Here is a 15315-nt window from a genome sequence, read left to right on the forward strand (position 1 = left end):
GTCATGATATCTGATTCTGTGGTATTCCTAACGGGACGCTTTTTTACTCAGCATGTATTCATAGGTACTATTAAATATCCTGATGTCAGGAATTTACAGTCGTTTCGATCGAATCAATATATAAATCGATACTTTTTATTCTCAAAAATTAAATGTATTTTTTTCTTTCGCGTGAATTACTTCTATAAGGAAAATATTTTACGAAACCTTCTCGATTAATTTGATAAAATATTCTCATTCATAAATTAATTATGTTCGCGTTTCAATTTCCAACGACAATAAAAATACGTGACAAAACGACTACAAATAAGCTATTTCGTTTCATTTATATTGTATATCGTTCTGTCTCATTGCAGTTGCGTTCATGTGTCGCGCTTTCACTCCGCGGCGCAGGTTTCATTTCGTGCCCGATCATTTCACATATATTACAAATTATAATACACTCTCCCTTTTAATCAAAGACCTCGACTTATTATCCCGACAGTCGGTCGAACTCGTTTCACCCGCGAGCCATTCGAAACCACCGCGTTCCCTAATCGAGCAAATACTAATTGCCCCCAAAAGTTTGTTCGTGCGCAATCAACTGAAATTACGAGCAAAAGTGTAATTAGATTTAAACCGATGTCTATCTAAACGCGTCCAGAATTAACGACAATATTCCAACGGGTACCGCAGCAGCAGGGGGGGGGGGGGGGACAAAGACGCAGAGAACTTTAAACGAGACAGAGCGGTTCGCCAGATCGTTGGTCGTCGATGGTATCTAGAAGTCGATTGTGGCGAACAATAATTAACCACGGCAATAAATAAACTGGCCTCCGTATTGTGAAACGATAAAACCGAAGTGCGCCCGTTTCTACGGCGACTCTAATTAGTTTGACGTTTATAGTGCGTTGATCCGATTCACCGGTACCTCTAAGGAGATTATGCTTCCTTATCGGATGAACATGGACGACGTTTCGCGCTGTTTTGAAAGGTTTACAGTGTTCGACCGCGTTGCTGATCGTTACGTCGCCTTTGGTATTTATTAAGTTGATTTGTGACTCAAATTAGGAACGCGAGAACCATGGAGGAATTCGTAATTTTAAAATCACCGAGACGGTGTGTGGGAATTTTTAAAGTAACACGAACTCGTTCTTGTTAGTTAAAAATTACATTTCTTCTTCGAAGCTAGTTAGTTTCAGTGAGAGGAAGAAGCAAACAGCAAAAGTAACTATGAAGCACGATGGCACAGTAATGCCATTGTCACGATTCAGGCGAACCCCTCTCGGTGCAGACTAAACTACTATCCCCGTGCCTTTTTCGGTGTGTTGTGCCACGAGGAGCAGAACCGTGGTTAACTTTTCCCCCCAAGGGCGCTCCACCCCTAACGAGTGCTCATTGAAACTGAAGGGCACTCTCCCGTTGAAAGGCGTGTCCGAATTTCATTTCCTTCGCCTGGAGACGTGAGTTTCGGCTGGCAACTCGAAATAAACCATTCGCAAGAAGGTATGGAATCTTGTAGGAACGAAACGATACCCAGGCGAGTCTATTCAGCGTAGAATCCCCTAATTTACGTGTTCTCGCACTCAGTAGTATTTTTTAGCTTTCATTTTTCTCTCAAATTTTCCTAACTGTTCGTTAGCTTTGGAATTACTCATATTTTATACGAGTAATTTCTTAAATGTCCAAATCTCGTCATGCTTTTGTCATAAAATCGTAAAATTTATGAATTCATTGTCACAAAAATTCTCTACTCCAAAAATGATGATTCTGTTTCTAAAAATATTGAAATTCCTACATTTTATAAATTTATGGCAAATAAATCCTGACGGATAACTATCCCGGCTCCGATACAACACGTGCGGACTTGTCTGCGGTTCGACAGAGGTCGAGACTCAAAGGAATAAATTTCGCGCGCAATCCACGTGTCGTTGTGCTGTTCGCGCACCTTTGTCACGACAGCCTGACGAACAATTAAAAGTCGGGGAAAAATGAACGGTTGAAGGATCATGACACGTCGGCGTCGTATAGCTGGCGAAGAACTATAGAACATCCGCCACTTATCTCGTTGCTGCGTCCTATCCCTCCGACAAGGTTGCTTCGCGAAATTGCTCGTAATTCATATTGTCTCATTCCGGCGTAACGGTGCATCCAATCAACGCCAATCTGACTTCGGAAACGCTGAGTTGTAAAAACGAGCGAGAGGGACACGTTCGAACTTCGACCGAGTCGTTTGCGTCATCGAGAGTTATGGCGGAAAATTCACTGACTCGCGATAAAGCTGGCAACGATCAAGGAAACGATCGTGTAAACTGGAAAATGGTAACCAGAATGGGTGCGTTGCTCTTCGATTCAAAACTAAGAGTTGATATGCAAAATGGTTAGTGACAGGGGTACGAAACTTTAAAAGATTATCCTACATGCTAAAATAAGACGATAGTCTTCAGAGTGATGAAATTGTGTTTAAGGTTCTATTTTCGAGATACTCATTACTAAAGGTAAGCGAGAAACATGTCTGACCAAGAGGCTTATACTACTGCACGCGCCGTGAGTCGTCTGTCGCTAGCGCTCGCGCGGCTGCAGTAGTATATGGACCGTTTGTCGCTGGCACTCGCGCGGCTGCAGTAGTATAAGTCTTTCGCACCAGACACGTTTCACGTGTACCTTCAATAATTACTAAATCGAAAACAAAGCCATTAGCGCAATTTCATCACTCATGATTTTCTTTTTGTTTTGTCGTGTAGAATCAATTCCTGAAATTTGTTACACGTACCACGGAATTCGCTGCAATTGTCACACGTACATTTACTGCTTCATTCCTATTCACTTAGCATTGTAAATTCCTTAATGTAATATCATGTGAAGCCCAGGGAAATAAAGCTAAGCTAACTATAACTCAAACGAAATTCGTCGTTTGCGATATTCGTACTTTATTGACGTAGAACCTTGTCGTAAATATCTAGCCCAATTAGATAAACACTATCTACGTAAAAATGGAAGGCTAGACGCTTCCCGAGCGTATGACAAAACAATAATCTGCCTGGTGGTTAAGAAAATACCGCGATTAAGTCGAACGAGTGAGCTCGCTGTTGCAACGACCCGCGACGCCATGTAACCACTCGTGTTTGCCCTCGAATGAAAAGAATATCGCCGCATAATGGGTGGACGGTAGTCACGTTGTAACAGATCGTTACATCGAAAAATGCCCGAGCCAGCGAGCAGAAGGGAATGCACACGGCTACGTACACACAGCCTAGATAATCCACGATAATACAGCGCAACGTCGACTCACCTGAAACAAATTGTAACCCTTATCGTACATCCACATCTCGTCGGCTGGATGCTCCTTGGGACTCTCCCGTTGGCTGGCGTTCAGAACCTGAGGAGGCGGACCCCTGGTCAGCTGAATCGCCAGGGACCTTTGAAGAAGCAACAGACATCGGGAGGGTCCCGAGCCTCCGGGGCCCGTTCCGTCTCCCAAGATCGAGGCCATTTTTCGCGGCCCGCTTCTAACGATTCCGACGACTCGGAGGTGGCATCACGGGTCCTGCAACACAAAAGAAACAGAAGCGTTAGAAGATCTTAGAAGCGATCAGAGACTGTAATTATTTATTTCAAAAAGTGGATAGCTAGAATAATACCAGCTTTTGATTGTCAGAGTGGAGTAGTTAAGGAAGGATGTTTTTGTTAATTTTTAGTGAGGCACTAAAGGCCTTTAGACCTTTAAGGGAGGAAAGGAAATTAAGACTTCGTGTTAGGATAAGGGAAACAAGGTAACTCTGAAAATTAAAGTATCCATTTGAAAATGTTTAACATCCACTTTCTTCCCACTCCCATCTCATTCTATTTTCATTTCAATCTCCAAATATTACAATACCGAAAAAATTCCTCTAAAATATAGTTTGGCAAGCCCACAATTGTGTCAAATAAAGTAATAATAATTTTCATTAGATCTATTTCTCTGCTCCAGGCAGTATTTCAATCGTAACGAAGTGTGCAGGAAGTCTCCTGGCAATTTTTCCTGTCAGTTACTGAGCTAAAAGCACTGATGCAATCACGTTTCCTTCGCACACAATTCTCCTTGGCGGCAACTTTCCCCTTTGTCACGTGCCTTTTTCCCTAGCCGTGTCCCAGTGGCCACGTGGAATTTTCGCGAATGAGATTCCGCCAGGCTGCTGATGACTGAAGGGGGGCGTAAATCAATTAGATGGCTAGCCGTGGTAGTTGTTGATACAATAAAGACAAACGTGACGTTGCCTTATGGCCCGCAAGAAATGAGGAATGAAGCTGGGGGGTGGAATCGAACGTGCTTCGTTGGCAACGAGCGTTCGGTACCCTTTTGGGTGGGTTTCCTCTCTTGAAAGTGAATTCGAGTCAACTATATTTTATGTAACATTTAGCTTATAAAAATGCTACACGAAATACGATACACATTGAGAAAGCAGTGAGTATAAAGATAGCGAGTTGAGCTTAAAGATTTCAAAGAAATTACAGATTTGAATAGCAAAAAAAAAACAGATGGTAAATAAATAACGATATATGAAGTATTATGAAAGAACTATTCCTTCCCCTTGAGATTTCTTATGCATGGGTTTAGGTATATGGAAACGGTTTTACGGGGGCGTTAATTAATTTTAAATAGCGTCGATTAGCGAACGTTCTCGAGCTTCCTGGAACGGCGGGGATCTTTGAAGCGGCACGAACCACTTGGAATAATGTAACTAATGCAAAGTGGTACTCTAGCCACGCTGCTTAAGCCGACGCTGTTCTTACTCGCAGCATGAAACTTTTGCAAACGCGGATAACGGTGCGGTGAACTTATCTTCCCGCTGCGTAATCGTCATCGCAAAAAAGTTCAAGTACAAAAAAGATCTCGTTGTGAACCTGCCAACGATTACAATAATGTGACCTAAATAACTCGAACGACGTGCTTAACTAAAATATATAGTTAGTCCATGATTACCCGTGAAGTTTTACAAAACAAGTATTATTGGCGCTACTACTACAAATAAGCTACTGCTTCAATCGTCATTTAATAACGCTGCGATACTAACCCTTTACACTCGGATGGCTAAATATGGAATTATGAATTGAACCCAAGTAAATAACCGCACCATTTTCCAAGTTAATAAAACATATTGGTTCCCCCAAAAATGTAGTTACATGCCACCAAAACGATAGCGTGGCGATGGTAGTCGTTGAATATTACATTACTTTACAACGTGCCAAGGCACATGTTCCAAAATGCCTAGACCCTTCTCGCGAAAATGGAACGACCATAAATTTGGCACGAGAGCCGGGCAATTACGGTCGCATCGAATTGTGTGGCCTGGAAGGAATCAACGAAGTAATCTCGCGTCTTTGGCGCCCACCCAAGACGCAGTCGATCCAGACAATTCCTTCAAATATAGTGTTGCAGCTCGGACCGTGTCGAAGGAATTGGAGCGCTGCCGAAATTTTGTCCACGAATATCATCCTCGTCTCAAAACTTTCCGTTCCACGACGTCGCTTGATATTCGAGGGATGCTTGCTGCAAACTTCTTGACGTTTGCGCGCGAAATAGGAACGGAGGAAACGTCAACAACATTTGGAACGACTCCTTGTCAACATTTTTACGAGTCAGAGTTTCCTCACGAAGATAAACATTCTTTTTGAAAGAATAAATCCAAGCAGAATTCAAGGGATGACGCCACTGTAAATTTGTCAGACAATCGATTTTGTGTTTATTGGCTTAAAAAATGTTTTTAATTCAATAAGCCTCGCGGGAATGACTCCGATTTCGCCATTTTCTAATATTTGTCGATTATAATTTTTCGTTTAATACTTAAATACATGCTTAATCACTTCCTCGAATTTTATTATTCTATTACCAATTCTACTATCCTAATAAAATTGACAAAAAAGCGCTTTGTTAAACTGTTACAGTGGTGTTACTTCTTACAGAAATTATCTTTTCCTCAATTCCCATATAAAACTGAGACAGATTACACAAAGACGCAACAGTTGCAAGAAAGAAACTATCCGATAATTTGCGAAAACCTAAATCACGACATTAGAGTACAGCAGTGTCTGAATATCAGGGTAATAGTACATATTAAAAAGTAAATTGTACGCTGCAATGCCCCACTTGAACTCGCTACGCAATACTCTTCGGGATCAACTAGAGTTACGTGCATTAATTCCAGTTGCACGGTTCGCTCTATAATTCTAAAACGCCCTGCATACCCGGTCGTTAGTTAACGACAGATTATTTCCACAGAACCGAGTACGGTGGCATGTAGCTGTTCCTAATAGAACAATAATGCAACTTTCTCAGTATTCAATTAGCGGACCGTTCATCATATTTTATTATCGCGTTGATCTTGAGAAAGGAACAAAACTTTTCTCTCGCGGAACTGAATGGTAGAAACGTGGATCAAAACGAGGGATAGACACGCGATCGGTTGCCGAGAAAAATCGTTTCGTTGGCGATCCTTCTTTTTTTTCGTTTGCACGCTCGTTTTCCAATTTCCATCGTTTTCACCTTGTGCCAGTTCGCCGTCTCGCGATATCCGCCAGGTGAAAAATTCGCGCTGCTAGAAAAGAGACGAACTTCCTTCGACGTGACTCATCGACGTGTGCACGCTTTCATGGAGCGTATTCTTTGCGCTAGTGTAGAAGGAAACGATATATCCGAGATCGGCGAGACAGGAAACACAAACAGCCGTCCGCTCGAACGAGACAGGTTTCAAACGATCAATGTAATCGCGCGGATAGGATCGCACGAGTTTATACTAACACGATAATTGACGGTCGCGATGCGGTTGTGAGTGAATATCCGTTTTTGGCTAGAGCGGACGACGAATGATGGAAACGTGTGACGAATTCGATTCGTTTCGATATTTGAAGGCTTGTGAAAATGATAAAATTGAAAATTTGAAGCTCTCGAAGAAATAGTTCTTTCATAATGCTTCACATATCATCATTTATATCTAACAGATTAATATTTCATGTAGCATTTTATATCCGAATTAATTTCAATTCGCCGTGAATTCCTAAGGTGATTATCTCTATGATTACGCTTATGACTTTCATAAATCTTTCATAAAATAATGCCAAGCTCGCAACATTATCTTCTCCACGGATTTCCCATCTTAATAATCACAGTATTGAAATGTGTACGAGAGGAGACACCGTGGCTAATGTCACTGACTCCGTTTCACCTCGTGCTAATTTAAAGAACGGAAGACATCCGGCCTCCGCCGCGCAGGGGAGACTTCCTGCAGCGTGAGTCACCGGCGTGTCTTTACATCACGACGGATCTCATTAACTTGCCGTCAGTCATGCCGACTCCGCTATAACCGCACGTCCCTGAAACTGACCATCTAGATCTGCCAATGGATCGATCCGAGGAACTCGTTCAACGATCCCCCCCAACCTGTACCAATTTCGTACCATTACTTCTGCACCGCACGTGTCAAGTGAAAGTGTTTCAACGAACGCGTAGGTTTCGAGGAAAGCACGTGGAGCAACGTCTCCCAAACTATCTTTCGTTAGATCTAACCAAGTGCCTCGTGCAGGTCATAAGTATTATTATATAGGTATACAACTTTTCTTCTGTAGAATGAAATCAAAGAGGAGCTATTGAATAATATTCAATTCTAAACAATTTTTTTCGTAACTCAGACACTATCCTTGTACATTTAAATCAATAAACTCGAAACCCTTTAAATTGTTACGATTTTAACCATTTGCTGTTCCATGTCGAATCAGACTCGTCAGAATTGTACCGAAATCAGAAAATCTGAAGTGCAAAGGGTTGAGGCCTCTTTTGAAAACAGGTTACGAAGATATAAAAATTTGAATCAGCTTTAGCGCGTCAAAAAAAAATTGTGCTTCAACGAGGGAAAGGTTTGAGGGAGGCTGTGGAAACTTTGCAATCATCAGCACACAGCGATCTGTGGCGAATGGGATATCTGTCAGTGATTTCTGATTTATACGAAGGAACGGCGGCTTTGCGTCGCGGTTTTGAAAGGCTCCAAAAAGATATACTGGCGATTGGAAGCCGCGGAAGGCAACCATATCTCGCCTCCCAAGATTTCTCCCCGAGTTTCTTCGGGGATTCGACAATCTTATCGGCATAACATCCCGTCGATACACTTAACTTTCCCAAACTTGGGTAGAACCGATTATTGGACTCGCGGGCACGAGAGAGACCCCAACCACGGGAACTTTCCATGGAATGAAGCAATTTGAATGCATTCCTCGCATCAGCTGCGCCACTCTCCCAATGGATGGCTCTTATCGAGGAAAGTGATTGCTTCATTCCGCGAACCGTTTTCGAGGAAATTTATCGAATTTTCCGCTTCCCTTGAAAAAAAGATCGGGAATGGTTCGTGACAAATTTTAAAAGGAATAAACACTGACCAGCATTTGCTAACTGATCCTCTCGATGAAAATCTTAAGGAACTTCAAGCTTTGCATAACAATCTAACAAAATTTTCTAATATAATGAAAAATACCCCTATTATTTTCTATTAGCACCCTCTCTCCCTCTGCTGAGTTTCTAATGCCACCACTGCCCGTACCAAAGAACGACGAACTTCAATTAAAAAAAAGAAATCTCCCCTGGTTCGCCTTGCCCCCCTTTCCCCGTTCTTCCATCGCGAATCCCCAGTGGTACGCGACGGTCGATCGTGGCACGGTGAACTCGCGATTAATTGCTGTGTAATAACGGTACGATCGAGATCTCACGAGATCACCTCATTCGTATATCGTGGGTGGGTTTGCTTCTGGTGTTCCATGGTACGAAAAAGTAGGTTGCACGGTTCATCTTCCACGGTGAAGACTGCCGCGGCTTGGGAAAGGCGAGAGGATGGATCGCTACGCCAGATAAGGCCCGGTAATTTCTTTCTTACTTGTTCCAGGGAAAAATCGAACACGATAATTGCGCCTTTAATTGCTGGCTGCACATGAACGCTATACGCGTCGTTTTTAATAACCGTCTTCTCGCTGTTCCTCGTAATTGCGCTTCAAGGCCGCATTGAATAAACACCATACGCATAACAAATGTTCTGCGGCCATTTTCGTTGTTGAAATCAACGAAGAACATGCATAGTGACTGTTTAGAAAGTGAAGGATTTGTGTAATCATTGTTCATTGAATAAAATTTAATTCTTGATTAGACTGATGTCTGGATAAGCACGTACTACCGTCAAAGCTAAAAGGGTTCCCCATTTAGAAAAAAAAACACAAGAATCGCCTAACCCCACTCGTATATTTCATAAAATTTTACACCTGCACTCGTTCCGTTATCCGACAATTTTCCAATTCCCAGTTTTCCCCATTAAAACTTCCATAGAAGCCTCAGGAGTGTCCGTGCGACTCGTTCAACGACTCGAACCTGTTGAGGTGTTTGTACAAAGTATCGTTTTTTTACGAGGGAGTAAATCATTCGCGGCTTTCGATTCGTCGTAACGTCAATTTGCCACTCTGTCGTTATTCATCCATCTGCTCGAGAGACGGTGTCGAATCGCATACTCGCCAGACGCAAAGGAGAGTCTTGCATATATTAGCCATTGCCACGGGACCTTTGATGTAGCACCGGCTCTCTTGGAACGGAACGAGCTTCGTCGAGAGCGTCTAGAAAGCACGCTGTGGACCATTCCTCTCGTAAACCGTATAACGGGCACGATCGAGCCGGCGTCGGGCTTAATGGAACGCCAAATAAAGGCAGACGTTCGTAAAGAGAAATTAGGTAATTAAAAGCGAGCCGAGATGCAGCCGTGCTGTAATTTTGAAAGATTACCGTCCCGCTTCGCCGCGGCCGGGCTCAATTTGCGAACGAACGTGACAAAAAACGAGTATTCCTTAGCGAGAGTGGCCCAATTAGACCAGCGTGAAAATTTAGTTCAATTTATTGCACCTGATCCGAGTTTGTAGATCGAAGATATGTGAACAAAGTTTCGTAATCGAAATTGTCGATAGCAAGGAAAAATATTAAGAAGCCTACCTGATGTTACGTATGGTGTAACACTTGAAGGGGTGGCAATATGTTGGTGTTGGTGAACCATATCCATGGAGTATCGTCCATGATGAAGCTTCGTACCGAATGTTTAATACCAGCACAGTTTATTATTGTATCACAACACACACGCACACGCACACAGATATACGCAACACGAAGTTCAATAAAGTATAGTCTCTCGCAGTTTGATACGCAATCGTTCTCTTCGACGTTCGATGTTCAACGTTCGCGATCCGGTAATCGACTGCCTGTGACCGCAAAGGTCCCCACCCTACTCGGAAATTCTCGAAACACAACAATCACGACCGTTGACGGTGAACTTTGTTTACGAACCTTTAAATTCCTCGACTTCTTACAAAAACCGAGGTCCTTGACATTTAACAGAGAACCATACACGCAATTAAAGCCTTATACTTGACAACAAACATTTTCAAAGATAAGATGCTTCCTTCGGAATATACAAGGTGATTAAATGAAAATAGTCCACGAACACCGCAAACACATGGATTTTGAATATTGTAACAATTTTTTTGCAACAAGCGACCAATTAACCGATTCGTTCCACTACACGTATCGAATTTACGATATTCCATTGGTCGTTATTATAGCGTTCAGCGTCGACGATATTTCATCCCGAAATGAATGATCCCAGGGGTTTGATTTCACGATATGGATGTTAATGATGCTATGGATGCACGTATCGGCGCTTTCGTGATTTATTAAATCGGGCAGAATGACGAGGCAACGACGCCGCTTTGTGCTGCATTCATCGATTCAACGTGACTTCATTGTAAGCGGTACGAGGGCCCACAATGAAGTTGAAGTCGTCCACGTAGAGATGTATCCACCTACCGACGACCACGAATAAAAGTCGCGCCGCGTGCGGCTCGTGCATGCTGAATGCATACTGATACCAACCGACCGCTGTACGTACAATTTAAACTCGTATCTACGACGTTCTAATTACATAACGATGCCTGGTGCAGTGTATAATTACGCACGAGTTCGCCCCGCGGCGATACTTGACAAACATCCCGCATGCCTGCGTCGCGAAAAAAGGAAAAGCAGTTAGCAAAAGGAAAACGAAGTAAAGCGGCGTACGAATCGAGTCCGGAAAAAGAAATTCGTTTAGCAAAAAATTGATACACGACTATCCCTCGAAATCAAACTCCCTCAAAATCGCTTCCTGAGTGTCTCCAGCTATATACACAAAGCATCCATAATCATCTCGATCAGAAAGACACGAGAAAAAGAAAGAAAGGAGCTCCATCCGCAATTATATCTCTCTCGCACACCGAGGGAATTCTAAATCAGAGGAATCCAATGTTTTGTCCTAGCTCCGTCGCAGAAACCGGTCTGGTACACGAAAACGCGTTCGTGATTTATTAAATCGCGGCTGGGTTTATCTAGCATTCATCGATTCAACGGAACCTCATTGTAAGCGTCCCGGTGCCCGTCAATGAAGTCGAAGACACGAACTATGCGCTCCCTTTCGTCGAGGAAAAGTTGCGCTGCATGCGGTCCGCTCCGATGCACAAGTCGCGGACGCGAGTCGCGTCGGCGCGCATACGTATACATAATGAATAGCGCGCGGTATTATTTTCTGCCGAGCGTGGATAAGGTTATGAATACGTAGCGCCGCAAGCACATATAACTCTCGTGAATACGTATCTATCCCGGACCACCCAGGCCAGCGCGTTAAATCCTCGCCAGCAGCTGCCCATTCGTCCATTACGCTCGTATACCTCGCCGTTCGAGAGAAGGAGAAGAGACGGCGAACACGAAGCTCCCGCCTCGTTCTCTGCTTCCTTATGGACACCCTGGGTACTTCGATCGCTTGTCTTCGATTCTCTTCTCTTCTTTCTCATCCCCCTGCCCGCTGACATCGCGGATGGGCAGGTATACCGCAGTCAATCTTTACCGCGGGTCTCGAGGGGACCAGGATCTATAGTCTCGAGGTTGGTGTGGGAGTTTTTCAGGTCTGAAAGGGTTAACGCCTTCATTGGTAAATTTTCTTTGAATGCTATCGCTTCCAAATGTCAGGCTTTCGCCAAACTACCAAATGGCAACAACTTAATTTACTCGATTATCATAATTCAGATTTTAATCGATCGTTAGTTGAAAGCTTCACCTGAAAGACCATGTTTCATTCAGCAAGACGAATCAATTTTCGTCAAGCTCTGACGTCCACCTTTTCTGTTCGTTTAATGTACCTTGATGCGTGCGAGCATCGCTTCCGCGAGGAATCCGGGCTGCGAGAAACTACGTGTTTCGCACTCGCTTATGAAAATAATTTCGCACCTATTGGCGTCGTTTAGCATCGCCGCGAGAGAAACGGTAGGAATTCCTATTTATTACGTTGCCTTCTGGCGGACTAATTTGCACTTGTCGGTGCTATCGGCGCCAGCCTTCTAGGAACTTTTCAATTAATGTGGATTTACGTCTTCCTGTGCAGCTTTTTCGATCCTCGTTCCACGATGAGGCTTGAATAGTCCGTGAAACGGCTAAGTACTTGTCAATCGAGTGCCATCGCGTGTTTTGTTTAGTGCTTTCACGGATCTTTAACCAATTTTCTTGGAATGCTATGCTTTCCTAATGACAGGCTTTCCCCAATCTATCAAATTGCAACAGCTTAATTTACTCGATTTCTTTATACTTTTATGAAACGAATTTTAAACACGAAAATATTTAAGAGCTCCATCCAAAAAAAAAAGGAAAGAATTTGTATATCTAGCATCGACTTAACTAGACAGCAAAAGAACCAATTCGTTAAAATATAATCCAATTCCCGCGAAATTGCTCGAGAATACGTCTGCTAAAATGATCGTCCTCGTTCGCGAAACAGAGCACGAAGTTATCGTTACTCTTACTACATGCATAATGCATTTACTTTCATTTCATTTCGTGTTTTATTTATCCTTAACGCTTTTGCGCGCAAGAGTGCCACGGCTGGGCCCTCGTTAACGATATCCACGCGGGAAAGCTCGCCGGCCATTAAATCTGCGAAGTCAATAATTATAAAACACCACGACTACGACGGAGCCTGGAATAAATAATCGTTTAAATTGTCCAGGAGGTGCCACAGACATTCTCGTTTTATTCGTACCCTCTACGACACCTTCGATAAACGATCGCGCGCGAGTAAATTAGTAGAAGCTCGCGAAACGATGTCCGAAGAAGCTGAAAATCAACCATAATTTACGGACAACCCTGAACGATTAACACGATTGGCTCGTTCGAACATGTTCGCGAACGTTCGCTAATGGGAATCGTCAATTCTATAATTTTCACATTTTCGTGGATTATCTAAAAAAAAAAAAAAAATATGAATGACTGGTCGAGTATGGGCTGTAAGAAGTTAGATCCTCTTACGCAACTACGTGTCCGAGAAGATATACATAGGAAAAATTCTCATTCGTTCGAGGTCGCGTGCTTCGTATCTTGAGCCGTTCGAATTTCAAAACAATTTTTTTTTGCCAACGACCCGTGCAAAGGTTGCTCCAGCCTTCGACTCGCGTCGTGATACGCCTGTTACGTGATTCACTTGGTCTCGATAAGAAGTAGGTGAAATATACATAATGATAGGCAAATATGAAACTTGAAGTCGTTCATAGCTCGCCAAGCGTGAGGCTTGTTGAAACGTTTACGATTTTATGGTCTCGATCTTCATGAGCGATGAAAAGTACCTCTTGACACTTGTGATACTTCTCAAAAAACAATTTTTAAGTATGCTACGATATATTCTCTTTCGTCATAATACTCTGCTATACATTCTAAATACAGTTGTTTACGAAACGGGAGGCTACGAAAAATTTAAAGTAAATCAATCGCAACCTATCGATTCAGTATGTTCGACTGTGGATTGGTCAGTGTTTAACATTCGAGGACAAGGAGTCGATTCCCGGTATTCGTACACGGCAGATTACAGGAAATGACTTCGACCGTCGTCCATATGCCGTTCGAGATTGCCAGGTTACAATATTGCCTACCGAAGCCCAGGACAATGTACCTTGCGCGTGTATTCGCATTAAAACCGCATAGGTTCTTGTAGTCTGTCTGGAGCTGCGACGCAACTATCCTCGCCGTCCATTAATATCAATCGCGGCGCACGAATACAATACTATCCATCACCCGTGCGACCAGAGACGGATCCTATTCCACCGTGCACGGGGTCCCGTGTCTCGTCAAACCGAGGGAAAACGTTGGGACCAGGGATCTCGAGAGAAGTTTCTACGAGGATCGTAAACGATTTTCGCAGCATCATCGATACACCGTAGTAGAAACCTGTTCGTTTCGCTGGCGAGCGAGGATTCCTCCTTCTGGGTGAATCTGAGCGCAGTGGCGCCATTACGACCTCGTGGGGCCCAAGATACGCAGCACCGAAGAGTTTGAATGTCAGGGGTATTTAATAGGTTGTAAATTAAATTGGAAAGAAAAACTTGTGAATTTTTTTAGCAAGATACACTAAGAAAGAAGGAGCTTGATTCAGAAATTCGTGAAATATAGTTTCTATTACAGAATATAAAAGGGACTTGTGAATAGCAACTAATGTAATTTAAAATTGAACTAATTTAGGGTTAAACGACGTATCAATTCCTAAACGTATTCTAGCTCTGAAAACGGCCTTAGAATTTCTATTTCATAATGTCTGTAAATTTCATACAGCCAAGAATCATTAATAAATTCATTTTAAGGAAAAAGGGGATGAAAAATGATTAACAGACACTATTCTACGATGAGCTGCATTGCTTTTAGGGACCGTAGATGTTTTGTTCGACTGTAGGATAATACGCCACTGAACGTGTGTGACAGGTACGTGTGTACGTTCGCGAGAAAAAAATTCAGGAAGGCAGCGGCCGAGGTCACGAGAGGATACCACGGTACCTGGGGGCTTCGTATCTCCATAATGACAAGCAACGGTAAAACGGCGGATGACGAGGATGACGCCGTGAGGAGTTGATGCATTCCCGACTAAAGGATGTCAATTGCGACAGAGCCGCTAGCGTGCAGGTCACCGCGGGGATAATGCGGCTCAACAATATAAATTGCACCGTACGTGAACATTATTTGCCATGGTAGGTCGGGGGCTGTCTCGACCAGGGATCGTTCTGTCCCAGCAAACTAGAAGGCGTGCCAAAAGAATACGTCACGCAAGGACATTCATTAAAGGGACACATACAGAATTAACCAAAGCGAAATTTGTGAATTTTTTGGGGGTGGAAAATTGTCTTTAATTAAAAAACCTTTTTTTACGTCTTAAAACTTGTTCTTTCGTCTATCAACTCTGTAAGTTTCATTTCAAAAGGGATAAAATTAACAATATTACAAAC

At 43.0% G+C, this 15315-nt stretch overlaps 1 protein-coding gene across 3 annotated transcripts in view; it reads right to left on the reverse strand.

Moving 5' to 3' along the window:
* LOC128888918 (storkhead-box protein 2) overlaps positions 1-15315 on the reverse strand; it is a 113671-nt gene that overhangs the window by 55145 nt on the left and 43211 nt on the right. For 2 of the 3 annotated variants that reach the window (XM_054146137.1, XM_054146135.1), the window contains exon 2: positions 3272-3526. In XM_054146137.1, coding sequence (XP_054002112.1) covers positions 3272-3472 — 201 coding nt within the window. In that variant the 5' untranslated portion in view covers positions 3473-3526. Of the gene's footprint in view, positions 1-3271; positions 3527-9970; positions 10250-15315 lie in introns of those variants that run through there. The other variant, XM_054146136.1, reaches the window with a different exon arrangement.

Source organism: Hylaeus anthracinus, unplaced genomic scaffold (assembly GCF_026225885.1).
Source record: "Hylaeus anthracinus isolate JK02 unplaced genomic scaffold, UHH_iyHylAnth1.0_haploid 11994, whole genome shotgun sequence".
Taxonomy (NCBI): domain Eukaryota; kingdom Metazoa; phylum Arthropoda; class Insecta; order Hymenoptera; family Colletidae; genus Hylaeus; species Hylaeus anthracinus.